Raw genomic sequence first — 15690 nt, forward strand, 5'->3', positions numbered from 1 at the left:
CCCAGGATGCACCTCTGCGCCTGAACGGAAGTAGGAAAATGGGTCTTGTTGCACTCTGTTGGTCAAACAAGGAAAACACATCTGAAAACTAAAGGTAAATAATATGTTTCTCAGCGGCAGATATTTTTGAAGCCCATCATAAATATGAATCATAGTCACACACCTGATGAGTATAACGTACTTTTAGCCGGTGGATCATATACAACTTACAGATAGTTGTTATCATCCAGCCACCAGGCTTCTCAATTCTGAAAACATTATCATCATGACTGCTTTTAATGAACCTGGACTGCTATTTGTTACTACTTATCTTTTTCAGCAGTATTTTTTATTATCTATCTATTTCATCCCTTTTTCTAATAACATTTGTGAAATTATTTTGGATAAAACTGTTTGTTAAATTACACACAGTCATGTTTTATAACTTATTTACGTCATCCCATCTTATCTTACACCATATTTCCATTATATATACATGTCATCTTTAATGAATATTATTGCATCAAGTGCTTTTTTCATTTTGGAGCTTACCTGTTCACTCAATACATTTAATTGTACGTTATGACCTTGTATTAACCTACAAAACACTTGTAAAGTCAAACTGAACGGAAACTGAACCTAACTTTAGGGTCCACTAGGAGTCAATTGACTTGCTTTGTCTTCGGGGGTCTCTCTCTCACTATACCTCTGTTGAATTTGCTTGTATTGTAAAAGTGTGTAACAAGTGGTGGGAGATCTTGCATGACAACATGTGTAAGAGTGAGGGTGGTAAGGTGGTAAACTCAGAGAGAAGGACATGGTCGACTATTTATAAAACTCTGAAATGGGACCCTGAGCATGTGTTTCTGTCTGTCAGGCTGCACGATCAACTGATGGACACACAGAGGCTCACTTGCTTTCTCTTTCACAGCCCTATATCCTGTCTTTTCTGGACAGGACACCGGTCATTTTGTGGACTTTCTTTGCCTTGTTCTTCTTCGAATAATCTGTGAGGTTAAATAGAGTCTTAATCTTCTTTCCCCTCGCCCTTTTGGATCTTCTGTTTTTCCTGTTGGGATTGTTTCCTCTATTTTCTTCTCCAGTCTGATTTCCTGCTCTCCTGTGAGCGTATCAAACTTTGTATTTTCCCCAACTCTCCTGCTCCTTTTTTCGTATCTTCCACTGTTCCCTGTCTCCTTGTGCTTGGTTTTTGTGCCATGCTCTCCTCGCCCACTGTGATTCTCCAGCCCTATGGACTTCCTGTCTACCCACAGGCAACCACATGCTACCCCAGCCTAGTTCAGGTAAACCCTCCTTCATTTGTTAATTAAATCGTAAAATCTCCTATTTTCGGTCATGTCTGTCTTCATTCAATGTCCTTTCTGTTAAGTCTTATTACGGTGACTCAGGGTTCAGAAGTGGAAAATAAAAGATTAGATGTGATATTATGATTGAAATCCATTTTTAATGAGTTAAGGGCTGCAACAATTGTGATTACTTTCACGACTGTTTAATTTGCAGATCATTTTCTCGATTTATCATATAGTTGTTAAAATGTCAGAAAATGTTACCAAAATGTTGTTAGCATTATAAAAGGACTAAGGAATTAAATACACTAACAAATGTTCACATTTAAAAAGATGGATCAATTGTTTTTTTGCCACTCAATAATCACTTTATTGTCATTGCACAATCCTGACAGTGTATACAAACCTGTTAAACAGTTATGAAGGGAAGATAGTAAAAATATGTAAAAAATATATATTTTTAAATATATATAGCTGTGAAAACAACTTCAGAGCTTTGTTTTCTTTGTTATAAGTTAGAAATGAATGTCGGTGCTGCCAACAAACCATCAAGATAGCATCCCCAGTGAGGAGTTAAACATTTAATACTGCAGAAGAAACCAAAGGGCCCGTATTTCCTTGATAAATAAGTCCAATCTTACATCTAATTTGGTGTTAGTGTTGTGTTGCTCAATAGGGACTAATCGTGTTGTGCACAGAAAAGATTAGAGGAATGACAAATCAATGAGGCCTGAAGGGAGCTGGAGAAGCACACTGATTACAAAAGATCCCATACGTTAAATAGATAGGACACATTTGGGGTTATCTTTAGTCCACGGGTCTCAGTGAAGTGATGCCAGCAGTGTGTGTGTGTGTGTGTGTGTGTGTGTGTGTGTGTGTGTGTGTGTGTGTGTGTGTGTGTGTGTGTGTGTGTGTGTGTGTGTGTGTGTGTGTGTGTGTGTGTCTAAGCGTCCCTGACATGCCATTAATACCACAATACATCTGGTATCTCTCTACCTTGTCTCTGTGCTTCACACCAGCTGTATTTTTAGCCTCCTCTTCTGAGCAGATAATCACAGGAGGAGATTCTGTCACCTGTCTTGTTTTCTTCACTCGACTCTACTTAAAATGGTGTGAAACCTGCCTGTTGTGACTTTAACATTTGGATTATTTAGCTTTATTAGAAGAATAAATCACATCTAGTTTAAAAAAAAGAACATTTAGATGGGTGCTTCTAAGAAGAAAAAAAGAGAGATTCGAAACCTGAGGGATGGAATACTAACTTTTCCAAAGCAGTCTAAACGTTTTACTGTCTGTTATACAATATGTGTAGCTACTCCTTTATCGCTTTTATTGGAAGAATACTAGAAAAACAATTATTTGGGCTGGGCAGACAGGTGAATGGGTGGCACGACGGGTTTATCCAAATACTATAATAATTTAAGCAGTTCCTTATTCTATATAAATGTCCTGATTATTGGACAAATGCTTTGAATATTATGGAAACCTAACTAGCAGAAAGCAGGACGTAGAGAACGATTGTGTGGAAAAAGGAACCTTTAGTTTAATTTAATAAACATCCTGTTCACAAACATTTGTAACTTGGCCGACACTAAAAGGCCACATCTGCAGTTTAGTGTCGTCTGTGTGTAAATCCTGTGGCAGCTGTCCCAGCATGCACCTGGCTCATAGCTGTTGACCTCTGACCCCCAAGTGACAGCTGAGGAGGGAGACGAGAAGAAAAGAGAACACATGTTAAACAGAAAAAGCCTGTAAGGAGGAGAGGGGGGACACCGTGTCTGTATGCACGCCTGCTGACACTGTGACACTGAATCTGGCACAGTGGTGGTTACTTTCTATGGGGGGAAATGAAATAAACTTGCAGTGATATCTAACAGATTGTGTTATCTACACTCATCTGTCAGTTTTGTATCTGTGAGTAGAGAAACCTGGCAGTCAGAGTTTGGTTGTCTCATGAGATAAATGGGACACAAAACAGACACATGTTAGTGTTGACGTGTTTGGAAACATGTTCCAGCAGGAATGTGTACCTAACACCAAATAATCCCTTATTTTACTGAACTCTCCGTGAGTAGACAGATTGGCAACAAGAACTTAAATATCTCACGGGTTGGATTTCTGTGAAATTGAATACAGACATGTATTTTAACCAAAGGATAATGCCATATGTAGTCCCCTAACTTTGACATTAGCATCACAACATGAACTTCTTACTTATTAGAAAATGTTAGCCGGCTATCTGGCTAATCCAAGATGGTAAACAAAGTAAACATCATGCCTGATTAACAGCTGCATTTTAAATGGCATTGTGATTTTGCTAGCATGCTGATGTTAACTCTTAGCTCAAAGCACAGCTGTGCCTGACAGAGTCTGACAGCTGTTGGCTGTGGTTTCCACCGAGAGAGACTCTGAACAACTCATGGTACTTTATTTATTCTGTTGGATGGCAAAAGTTGGTATTTACAACAGAAAACATCATAGGGGTCAGATGTTTAGGACAATAGCATTTAGTTTATGTAGTTTTAAAACTTTGCTTGAGTTACGCGTGTCCAAATTCAACCCTGCTTTACCCAATTCCTTTTTCATTGTCCCTGTATCTTCTTATTTTGAGTGCAACAGCTGGTAAAGATATTTAAGAGTTTATTAAATGTCAGTAAAAGGAGTTATTCATTAAAGGAAAACCTAAAGTCCTAAAGCTGGCTGACAAACCTTTGCATATAAGGTAACACGAAGATAAAAGTTATGTCAGTATATATTCGTTTTCAGTCCTTATGCTAAGCTAACCAGCTATTACCTCTAGCTTCATATTTACAGTAAGGACATTTAAGAGATTTAAGACTTGAATGATTTTTTGTATTTCCAGGATTAGATTTTTAAGGATTGTATTCTTCTCCAAAAGTTGAAAACGCTTTTCACCTTTTACCTTTTCTGAATCTAATATAGTGTGTGCACTTTTGTCTGAATCTTGCATGTAAAAGTGTACGAGTACAGCACTGGATTGCATGTACTTTTTGTCCTACATATCTTTTATTATGATTCTCTTCAAATCTTATATAATATAAGAGCTATTTTTTAAGCAGTATTGCGGTGTATATTATTTAAAAGTGATGTTGGAACCGTAATAATACCATGTTGGCTTCCTAAACACGATATTCTTAGAGTCGACCTTTACCATGATATACTGTAGGAGCATTTACATCCATGTCAACCCCATGTGCTGTGTGTGTGTGTGTGTGTGTGTGTGTGTGTGTGTGTGTGTGTGTGTGTGTGTGTGTGTGTGTGTGTGTGTGTGTGGGTGTGTGGGTGTGGGTGGGTGTGTGTGTGTGTGTGTGTGTGTGTGTGTGTGTGTGTGTGTGTGTGTGTGTGTGTGTGTGTGTGTGTGTGTGTAAAGTGATGGTGGGTGGGGGATGAGGTGATTGACAGCTGCAGATGACCACAGCTGGTGTGGGCTCCTGGTGCCTTTTTGTTCTGGCGATCATTTGATGTGATTGGTGGATGAATAGAGCTTTTGGTGCGGTAGGCGGGTTGTTAGCTGACATTAAAACATGCAGCAGTTGTTGGACAATGCACCAGAGAGCGAGGAATGCACTGACAGGGTAAGACAATGCTTTTAGCTCCTTACCTGAATTATTCACTTGGATCATTGCTGTAGGAGGGTGAACTTTTGTTTCTGTAATCTGTTTTCATTCACATTTCTCAGCTGAACTCTTTCTATTTCTGACTCAATGGAATTTAATGTAGAATTACTTTGTGATTGAATTGAAATCAGGCTGTACTGCTCTTTTGATGTGACTCTGATTCATGGTTTCACTCTTTCAAACCTTAACACTAAATATACCTTTATCATTTATTGAGAAACTAGAACAAGGAACATTTGGCCTTTTTTGCTTATTCATTCAACTCAATAATATTTTACAGTTAGAAGTAAAAGTCCTGCAATCTAAATGTATTGAGTAAAATTACATAACAATTCAAATCAAAATGTGCTTGTGGTAATGGTTCTTACTATGCAGAATTGCCAATTTCAGGATCATTCACATTTACTTATTCTTTTGTAACTATGCATTAATATCACTGTAATGTAGGTGATAGAGAAGGAACACTGTGTGTAGCTTAAAGGTGGGGTAGGTAATTCACTTCAGAAACACTTTTTGTTATATTCCATGGAATGCTCTTAACATCCTTGATAGCAATGAATAAATTAAATGCTTAATTAATCTACATCACTGTCAGTTTTATCTGCTTTTTATTTTTTTATATTTAAAGGTTCAAACAAGCTCTCAGACGTTAATAGGTTAGATGTTTGTTTTGTGATTTCCATACTTTGAGGGCTTTGTGTTTATCTGATGTTTGTGTCGTCATATTCAAACTGACAACAGATCATTCCTGTGAGAGCCGGAGAACAGACGCATGACGGTCTGTTTGTTTACACCTCTGACATTTAATATATTGTGGTGCTGATCCCTCTCTCTCTCTCTTCCTGCAGGGAGGCCCCGGTCAGGAGGCCGGCCCCGGTCAGGACCCCAACCTGTCCCAGGTCTACGCCCCTCCTCCCTCATACCCCCCCCCAGGGCAGTGTCCACCCACATCTGTGGGCAGACTGCCTCTTGAATTCACCTCTGCACACCCCGGCTCAGAGTACGCTGAACACCCCCAGCTCAGAATCTACCAGGGGCCCCAGCTCGAGGGGGCCGAGGTTCTGACGTCCAGCCACGCGGTAAGAACAGTTTGTGAATTCACGACAAGCAGTCCCAATAAAATTAATGTGATAAGTAGCCCTGCTGCTTCAGGTAGAACATCCTTATGTCCCATCAGGGGAGCATGGACAGATAGAGTTTCTTCTATATTTAGAGCCCCACTTACACTTTTGTGTCCATGTACGGGAATGCTGTCACACTCAAAGTGAGGGGGGGCAGCTGAGTGGGGGTTTGTTGATGAAAATAAATCCCCACTTCTCCATCTTCTAAGTGTCTCATATAGCAGGCAATAAAACAGATCACCTTTCAACATTATGGCTGTGACATTTTGTGATGATATGAACAGTTAAGTATTTAGAGGATCACATAACGTACACTTTCTATAAAAAGATTTTCTTAGAGGGTTTCAAATGTTTTACTGTTTCAACAGTGGAGTGTTATGTTTCGGTGTGAATCGAAATATAATTGTAAAAGAAGGAAAGAAATAGGTCCTAGGTTAAGTTAAGATGTTTCTGTCTATTTTTGTTTTGAAAATTCAACAGTTTGTCTCACTGTAAAAAAGTTTTCTCAACAGGCACTGTGTGTTTATTTTAACTAAGTAAACAAATATTCCAGTGCAGTGAAATTATTTAAATATATTTCCTTAATAAATAAACTTCTTCCCAATATGTACTAAAATCGAATTCATAATTGTAGTGCAGCAACTTACATAGTCTATTTTTAAACATGCTGGTGGCATTGTATGAATGAACCTCTGTTTGTTGGTCCAACTATTTGTCTATACATAAATAACTTAAAAGCTATTCCCTGGATTGCAGTGAAACTAAATGACATGAATGAGTCCCAGGTGAGGTTAACAATCTAGCTTTTGAGTGAAATATCTTATCACCTATTTGATGGATTGCTGTAAAATCTGATACTGATATTAAAGGTCCCTAGAGGATTAACCCTAATGACTGTAATGATCCTCTGACTCTCTAACAGTCAGTACAGCCTCAAGTGTATATGTGTTATAAATACTACCATGATAACATGATAAACTACAATGTGGCATGTTAGCATGCCATAATTGTGAGTGCAGTGTATAAGAGTTTGGTTCTAAAGAGAAAACACTTTTTTACACATTGTGCTTGACCCTTCAGCTAACTGATGCTTTCCAAATGAATAATTTGTAATATTTTAAAGCTGACTTGTGTTGTTTTTTTGTGAAATTATTGTTGTTTAAAAAAGTATATTGTGGTATTTATTTGTTGTTGTAATGTTGTGGAGATTCTATATAATGTATAGATATTTGCATTTTTGTTGTTCTGTAAACAAGTTAACACAGGCACTCATTTCTGGAAACACGTTTGAACACAGGTTGATTTTCACTTTTTAGAACACAATAGATTTGTATGGCTCCATTTAGACAGAAATGTGTGTCATTACTTTTGCAGTGCAGTAAACCTTTGACATCCACTAATAACATTTCCTGCAGGCTTGACAACCTCCACCATGACACGTTCAGAGGGCTTTAGTGTGATCTCTCTTCCTCCTCTCATAAATGTTTTGGCCCCATCTATATATTTTATTACTAGAGCCCCTGACATACTCGGGTCCGTGCTGAATTTCGGGGAAAAGTTGAGACGCCGCCATGGAGGGAGGGGGTCAAAGGGGGAGGCTGACCAGATGACCCCCTTTCCACCTCTGAAATATCGCTCAGGTCCAGAAACACAGTTCTGCATCGTGAAATGACACCACCACCCCCCTCCCCCTCCCCCTCCCTGTATCCCTGTCTCCCCATGTAGCCTGTGTGTGTGTGTGTGTGTGTGTGTGTGTGTGTGTGTGTGTGTGTGTGTGTGTGTGTGTGTGTGTGTGTGTGTGTGTGTGTGTGTGTGTGTGTGTGTGTGTGTGTGTGTGTGTGTGTGTGTGTGTGTGTGTGTGTGAGAGAAAGTGTGTGAAAGTGTCTGTGTACCTTTTTCTGTCTCTCCCCACTTTATTAATGATGCCCCTTGACAAATGACCTTTAACCCCTGGCAGAAAAGCAGCACCGTGACCCCCGACTGACCCTTGTGGAACGTACAGTTTTACACTCTTTGCCTTCCCCCTTCACCCTCTTCCTTTTCAAGCTTTTTGCGCACCTTCTTTGCCTTGTTTACTTTGGTTTCATTTTATTCTTCACTGCTGCACTGAGGCCTTTTCCACTCTCTTTCTCGTGGTGCTAGAATGCTAATACTGACATTTTCACTTTTACACAAGGACTGTTTTTTTAAATTTATATATCAACAATTTTGTAGTATTTTTCTTTGCTTTGTTATGTTCTTTTTTATGTTTTCAACATTTCTTCTCTCGCTTTCACTGCTGAAGCTCACTATATATATTTATTTTTTCTATCTTTTCTTGTTTGTACTTATTCATTTGTTTTAAAAAAACATATTTTTTACATTTCTTTTCTTGCAATGGTTGATGATGCTGGGTCACCATTCAGCAACATAAAAACATGCACACAATAGCATCGTGGTGCATTTTGGGAAAATGAATGTTTTGGTTTTGGCACATTAGTAAACTTTTCTGCATGGGGCAACTTTAAGTTAAATATTACTACAGTTTTGTATGTATATTACAGGTTATTACAATAATATGGGACACTCAGTGAGAGTGCTTCATCATTAAACATTATTTAACACTTTGAAACAGCTTGAGTGAAGATTTATATGACAGGTTTATAATCCATATTGTTTTTGTACAGTGCATTGGTATTTATACTCTCCTCCAGGCATGTATTTAAAGACGCCTCACTAAAATGGAGCCCTTTTCTTGCCTCCTCACATTTGCCTTGAGAGGGATCACTGGTTGCTGAATGCTCTTTGAACTTTGGTTTGAATCACTTCATGAACATGATGCTTAATGCTCTGTGATGCTGACACAAACAATATTCTCTGAAAGATGTGACAGACTGTATTCTCCAAATTAACTTTATGATTTTTCTTCCTTTTCTTTTCCTTTACTTTCCTACTGATGCCCTTTCCTCGTTTTTTCTTCTCACCTACTCTCATCTCACTCATGCCCTTTCTTTTTCCATCTTTCTGTTTCATGTTTGTTCCTTCACGTCCTCTTCCTTCCTGTCTATTCTTCTCCTATCGCTTCCTCTCCTCCTTCTCCTCCTGTTTTCATACTTTCTCACTGCAGGAGGATGGTTTGGTCGCTGTGAACTCTGACCCCCTGTCGGTGTCATCAGAGTGCGGGGCAGGAGATGGAAGTGACGAGGAGGGGTCCAATAAGGCCCAACCCAAACGCCTCCACGTCTCCAACATCCCGTTCCGCTTCAGAGACCCGGACCTCCGCCAGATGTTCGGGGTAGAAATCTCTCACTGTCACGCAGTCTCACAATGCCTTTATAAATCGTTATATACATCCTTAAACAAAATAAAGTTATCTGTATCTATTATATTATACTTACATACTTATTCTGACATTTCCAGCAATTTGGGACGATCCTTGATGTAGAAATTATCTTCAATGAGAGGGGGTCCAAGGTGAGCATCACAGGCATGATAAGAGCTGAAACAGAATTTTAAAATAAGAAAACAGAATATTAACATTGTGACGGTGTGGTCTTGCAGGGCTTTGGCTTCGTCACATTCGAGAGTGCAGGTGAGGCGGACCGAGCCAGAGAAAAGCTGAACGGGACGATTGTGGAGGGGAGGAAGATTGAGGTGAGGGAGAATTCATTTTTCGAATGAATATTAAGTTATTAATCTTATCTCACACGGTGTCTCTGTTGTACCACTAGCCTTGTTTGGCTCCGTATTGTTTTAAGTTGATTGCTTCAGTTTGTTGCAGAATTTGCCCTAAGCTAATTTCCCTATGGAACAATAAGGAATATTTGATCTTATTATCCAGGTTAATAATGCAACCGCAAGAGTAGTAACCAAGAAGCCCCAGACGCCGCTTGTAAACAGTGAAGTTCCAGGTAAGACTCCCCATTCATTTGAGCTAAGTTCACTTTCTGCATGATTCCGAGTGGTTTTGTGTGAAACTTATCCCAATGTTCTCTATATGTAGCTTCTGGATGGAAGATGAACCCCGTCATGCAGGCGATGTACGCACCTGAACTCTATACAGGTAAGACACTCTCTGTAACACTCATCTGTTATTAGGGCTGTGGTTTACCCTTACTACTTACTTGTCTCAGTTTATGTTGTTACACTGAGAGGGAAGAGTCAATGGCTATAAACAGATAACAACACTTCTATCTGGGTTAGGGGGCTTAAACATAACATCAGATGAACCACTGTCATAGCAAGGATCTTTGCATATAAACTACACTGTGATATAAATTCAAAACTATTAGGAAAATATAAAATTATTTACAGTATATTTTCTCAAACCCCTAACTATTATTATAATATAATTATAATCGCCTGTACATTTACATTATATTCAAAAGATTTACCTTTCACGTTTTCTACCATTTTATATCCCTTTGTAATGGCCGGTTTCCCCTATCCCATGGCTGCTCCCACGCTGGCGTACCGAGGCTCTGCGCTGCGGGGGGGGCGAGGCCGCGCCGTCTTCAGCACCATCCGCTCTGCTGCCGCCGCGCCCACTGCCGTGCCCGGATACCCCGGGTAAGACTGTGTCCGAGTGCCAGAGCCTCTTCACTCACTTCAGTCTTCAGCTTTTTAATGTTGTTTCACTTCTTTCAGGATGGTGTATCAGGATGGACTGTATGGAGCAGAAGTCTATGTAAGTAGCTGCACACATTTCCTCCTTAACGTCATTTTAAAGTGTTGTTACTATAATAATGTTATTTTTATTGTATCTTCTGTGCAGGGTGGCTATCCTGCAGCTTACAGAGTGGCTCAATCAGCGTCTCCTGCCACGGCAACCTACAGTGACGGGTAGGCAGATTTTACAACGAAAAAAACTATTGTGTAACGCAAATCAGCTTTTTTTTAAAATCATTAACATTTTATATAAAACTGTATACATGAACCTTATATCAGTTAATAAAAAAAACCTACTTATGTTTCCTTTAAACCAACCAGTTAAGTAACAGGCACTGAGGTCAGGTCATGCATTTTGTGTCTAGAAATGTAGGAGGACTAACATCCTATTCAGTGCACATGTTGGACTTAAACACATGTCCGATTTTAAGGCTAATTCCGATTTTATCCTTTATTTTCAACATTTAGAGGCAACATTTAAACACCAAAAGACTGTGGAGGGGCTGTTATGAAAGTAGAACTACACTGTAAAAATATCCACCGTGAATTCACAATAATTACCTGGCAACTTGTTGCATGACTTTCACAGTAAGGTTCACAGCAATTTACTGTGAATGTCTTCACAGCAATGTATTGTAATTTCACATCCATGATATTACAATGCATTGTTGTAAAGGTACAACTGTATACTGTAACTTCACAGCTTCAATTACTGTGATATTACAGTATGTTACTGGGGAATTACATCATTTTGTTGTACATTAATTACAACAACAAGGGCCTGTACTTTTACATTTTTATTGTGAAAGTACTGCAGGAGTAGCCAGTAATTTACAATGTGTACTGTGAAAGTACTGCAGGAGTAGCCAGTAATTTACTGTGAATTTACAATGTGTACTGTGAAAGTACTGCAGGAGTAGCCAGTAATTTACTGTGAATTTACAATGTGTACTGTGAAAGTACTGCAGGAGTAGCCAGTAATTTACTGTGAATTTACAATGTGTACTGTGAAAGTACTGCAGGAGTAGCCAGTAATTTACTGTGAATTTACAATGTGTACTGTGAAAGTACTGCAGGAGTAGCCAGTAATTTACTGTGAATTTACAATGTGTACTGTGAAAGTACTGCAGGAGTAGCCAGTAATTTACTGTGAATTTACAATGTGTACTGTGAAAGTACTGCAGGAGTAGCCAGTAATTTACTGTGAATTTACAATGTGTACTGTGAAAGTACTGCAGGAGTAGCCAGTAATTTACTGTAAATATACAAATCTAAATAATACCATAATATATTGTAAATTTGACTGGGATTGTACCACAATTCAATCAGCTCAATCAACAAAGAAAATGCCCATTTTAACTTTTTATTACTCCATTGAAGTGCAAAGTACATTTTACAGTGTTTTGGAAATGTTGTTACGGCCCCAACCTCTAATCCGCGGTAGTGGCTTGTGCTGAGACCCGCAACATGAAAGAATACACACAATAACCGGTACTTGGTAACGAGCATTTATTGATAATCAGCCGTTTGCTCACACAAGCGAAATGGGACCCAGGTCCTCCAGGCTAAACATAAACACATCTGCAAAAATATGGCAAAGAGGTATTCTAAGGACAGTGTCTCCGGCATTAGGATAGGTGAGACATCCTTCTCCTCCAGCTTCTCTTTATATATACACACGGCTGAGTGGAATTTGGAACACCTGGGCAGAGGCGGAGCCAGGGGCAGACCAGGTGCACCTGGGCAGAGGCGGAGCCAGGAGCAGACCAGGTGCACCTGGGCAGAGGCAGAGCCAGGGAGACAGAAAACAAGGAGGGGAGCACTTAACACATGTCTACACAGACATCCACTCAAAGTCAACAATTTTTCTGAAGAATGTGCAGACATGGAGGTTTAAATTGCCATGCCTCTTTTTGGCTTTCTAGCCCGTCTCAGGATTAATGCCCAGGATGCACCTGAAAACAATAAGCCAAGACAACAATTTCAATTTTACATAGATGTATATGTTGCCTCATTTATTTTAAGGCACATGCAGCGGTGCCCCTTTCAATTTAAGTAAAACCTGCACCAAAGAAAGACATTTGTATTTAAAGCCAAGCAAAAGCAATAAAAGCAAGAAAATCACTTAATTTGTTGTGTTATCACAGAGGATGGTCTGAATACAGTATTTTACGATGAAATAATACAGTAACATGTTGTGAAATCCTGGTAATCATTGATCCTGTACATTCACAGTAATTAACTGTGCCTGTATTGATTTCACTGTGAAATTCTAAATTACAGTGTTATATTGTGAACATTACAGGTAAAGACTGTAAAGTGGTAAAACAGTAATTTATTGTAAAATATTACAGCTAAATATTGTGAAATCATGGTAATATTTTACAGTGTAAATAAAAGCCATCATTGAGGAGATAAATGAATAAAAAAAGGAAGTTTAATAGGAGCCTTTTAAAAAAAATCCTGGCTACATCGTGACATGTGCATCTGCTTCTGATGTTTTTTAACAGATACGGACGTGTTTATACGACATCTGCGGACCCCTATCACCACTCAGTCGGACCAACAACAACATATGGCGTTGGTACAATGGTAAGTGAAACACACACACACACACACACACACACACACACACACACACACACACACACACACACACACACACACACACACACACACACACACACACACACACACACACACACACACACACACACACACACACACACACACACACAGCCTCTGCAGAGAGATCTCGTGTTACACGTGCGGTTAACAGTACCTGACACAATGCTTCTGTTTACAGGCCAGTTTGTACAGAGGAGGATATAACCGCTTCACCCCGTACTGAGCCACACACCCACACACACGTCTCTCTGCCTCTGGGATTGGCTGATCCATGGACGCTGCAGGACAGATTGTGAGATCCTTGGAGAACGTGGAGATAATTTTACTTCCTGCTGTCATCACAACCTCTCCTCGAGAGACTAAACAGACTGAAGATGTAAATAGTGTAGCACCCATTCACTATCCTTTCTACCGATGAATACTTAGCCCCTAGAAGAGGATGTTATTTAATATATAGACAGTAGCTTAAAACCTTTAAAGGATAATTGTTTTCTGAATTTAAAGTTGGCTAACACGGCAGAAGTTAGTGAAAATACTGTGAGTTAATTTTGTGAATATCTGAGATTTATCAAGTTTCATGTCATAGTTTGTACAATGTTATTATTTATGGTGACAATTATTAACTAAATCAGTGTGTGTGTGTGTGTGTGTGTGTGTGTGTGTGTGTGTGTGTGTGTGTGTGTGTGTGTGTGTGTGTGTGTGTGTGTGTGTGTGTGTGTGTGTGTGTGTGTGTGTGTGTGTGTGTGTGTGTGTGTGTGTGTGTGTGTGTGTGTGTGTGTGTGTGTGTGTGTGTGTGTGTGTGTGTGTGTGTGTGTGTGTGTGTGTGTGTGTGTGAGAGAGCATATGAGTGAGGTAATTCATCTACATTGTTCAGTTACAGACCCAGCTGTGACACTGGTTTCATTATTACAAGCAGATAAGTAATGTTTGTTGGGGTCTAGTTGGACTTTCCTTTTCTTTGCTTTTCTTGTCTTTCTAACAATCTACCTCTAATTCATTTTCAGCTTTTAATACTGCTTTCATTATAAATCCTGTATCCCTTTCTGTGTGTGATATTTGACTCTGCAGAGCTTTTTCTCTCTCTTTACTTTTCTTCCAGTAAATGCTGATTTTACATAGTTTAGTTTCTGTGGCTCCGTACCTCACTACACAAAGAGCCCCTTTTCTCCTTTACTCACCCAGGGAAGGTTTGTTTTTCTAAACATTCTCCCAGTTATACTCGTGTTCAACTGGGAGCTGCGGTAAGAAGCAGTGTTCTGCTGTTGGCTTTATTACACAAACACAGATTAGAACCATTTAAATGATTCAGACCAGTCTGCTCAGTGTTAGAGTTCAGGTACCCTTCTTTTCCCTTGTCTAAATTATCCTTATTTCACTCTTTACTGTCGTCCTTTCCTCTGAACTGTTGAATGACTTCTTGGTTTGTATTGATAGTTCCTCCTTGGCCTACTCTTTGTTTCTGTTGCACTCTTTTCTGCTGTGTTTGATGTTTACCTCTAAATAAAAAATATTTTCTCTCTCTTTTCCTATTCTGTCCTTTATTGATTTGTAAGATTTTCCATTCTTTTTTTATTCCATCTCTTATTCTTTACTGTGTCCTTCTCCGCTGCTCTGATACCAAAGAAGACTTGATCCTTGATCAACACACACAAATCCTAAAGCAGCATCTTTCCTTTTATGTCTTGCACTTTGTTTCCTGCTTCTACTTTCTAATTATAAAGCTTTTTACCTTGTAACTGACATTTCTGCTAGTCTTACTCTTTCTTTTTTCTTCTGTCCTATATATATATATATATATGCTCATGAAACTTCTCCTATCTAATCTATTTTCTGACCTAAATTAACAGATTTGACTCTGCTCTTTATTAGTAGTAGATTTCGTTTTATCATGATTTATATTTTAATCATCTTCTATCTCTGCTTTTTAACTTTGCTCTGAGTGACTCAAACCTTTGCTTATGACTTTCTCTCTCTTTGCATGCATATTGTTCTGCTCCTCTGTAGGTCTGGCTTTACCTTCTTGTATTTAGCTTTTTCCTTGTCGTACTTAGTGCTTTCTGTCTTCTGAGTTGATTTATAGAATTCTGAGCTGCAGCCCTTCTGTAGATCCTTTCTCTTTCATATTGCTCTTTATAGTTTATTTGTCTCTTGCTGTAAAGGTTCTGTTTCATTCTCCCCCCTCTTTTTCTCTCTACAATATGATTTTTTCCCAACTTTGGTATTATATGGGTCTTCATTTTTATCAGGCTTTCATTGGAGGTTAATACAGAAATGTCATGGTTTAATACATTTTCATCCTTCGAGGCACTATATGTAGAAAAAGTAATGCTTTAAAACAATTTCTCCTGCTTTTCCTATTTGTTGAATTAT

General features: G+C 39.0%; 1 protein-coding gene across 1 annotated transcript; it reads left to right on the forward strand.

Moving 5' to 3' along the window:
* The first annotated feature begins 778 nt into the window (after positions 1–778).
* rbfox1l (RNA binding fox-1 homolog 1, like) lies at positions 779–14037 on the forward strand. The gene is made up of 12 exons (XM_071205907.1): positions 779–1283; positions 5773–6003; positions 9152–9319; positions 9445–9498; positions 9586–9678; positions 9866–9935; positions 10028–10087; positions 10455–10593; positions 10672–10711; positions 10799–10866; positions 13203–13284; positions 13499–14037. The coding sequence occupies exons 1-12, from the start codon at positions 1197–1199 to the stop codon at positions 13541–13543; spliced, it is 1137 nt and encodes a 378-aa protein (XP_071062008.1). The 5' UTR covers positions 779–1196; the 3' UTR covers positions 13544–14037.
* Positions 14038–15690: the final 1653 nt, after the last annotated feature.

This window comes from Pseudochaenichthys georgianus, chromosome 16 (assembly GCF_902827115.2).
Source record: "Pseudochaenichthys georgianus chromosome 16, fPseGeo1.2, whole genome shotgun sequence".
Classification (NCBI taxonomy): Eukaryota; Metazoa; Chordata; class Actinopteri; order Perciformes; family Channichthyidae; genus Pseudochaenichthys; species Pseudochaenichthys georgianus.

Bases quoted from the DNA above. Each gene is read 5' to 3' on its own strand.
- rbfox1l (XM_071205907.1), top strand. From the start codon at position 1,197: ATGCTCTCCTCGCCCACTGTGATTCTCCAGCCCTATGGACTTCCTGTC. The intron at 6,004-9,151 runs GTAAGAACAGTT...TTCTCACTGCAG, and splicing joins TTCTGACGTCCAGCCACGCG to GAGGATGGTTTGGTCGCTGT. The intron at 9,679-9,865 runs GTGAGGGAGAAT...CTTATTATCCAG, and splicing joins TGGAGGGGAGGAAGATTGAG to GTTAATAATGCAACCGCAAG.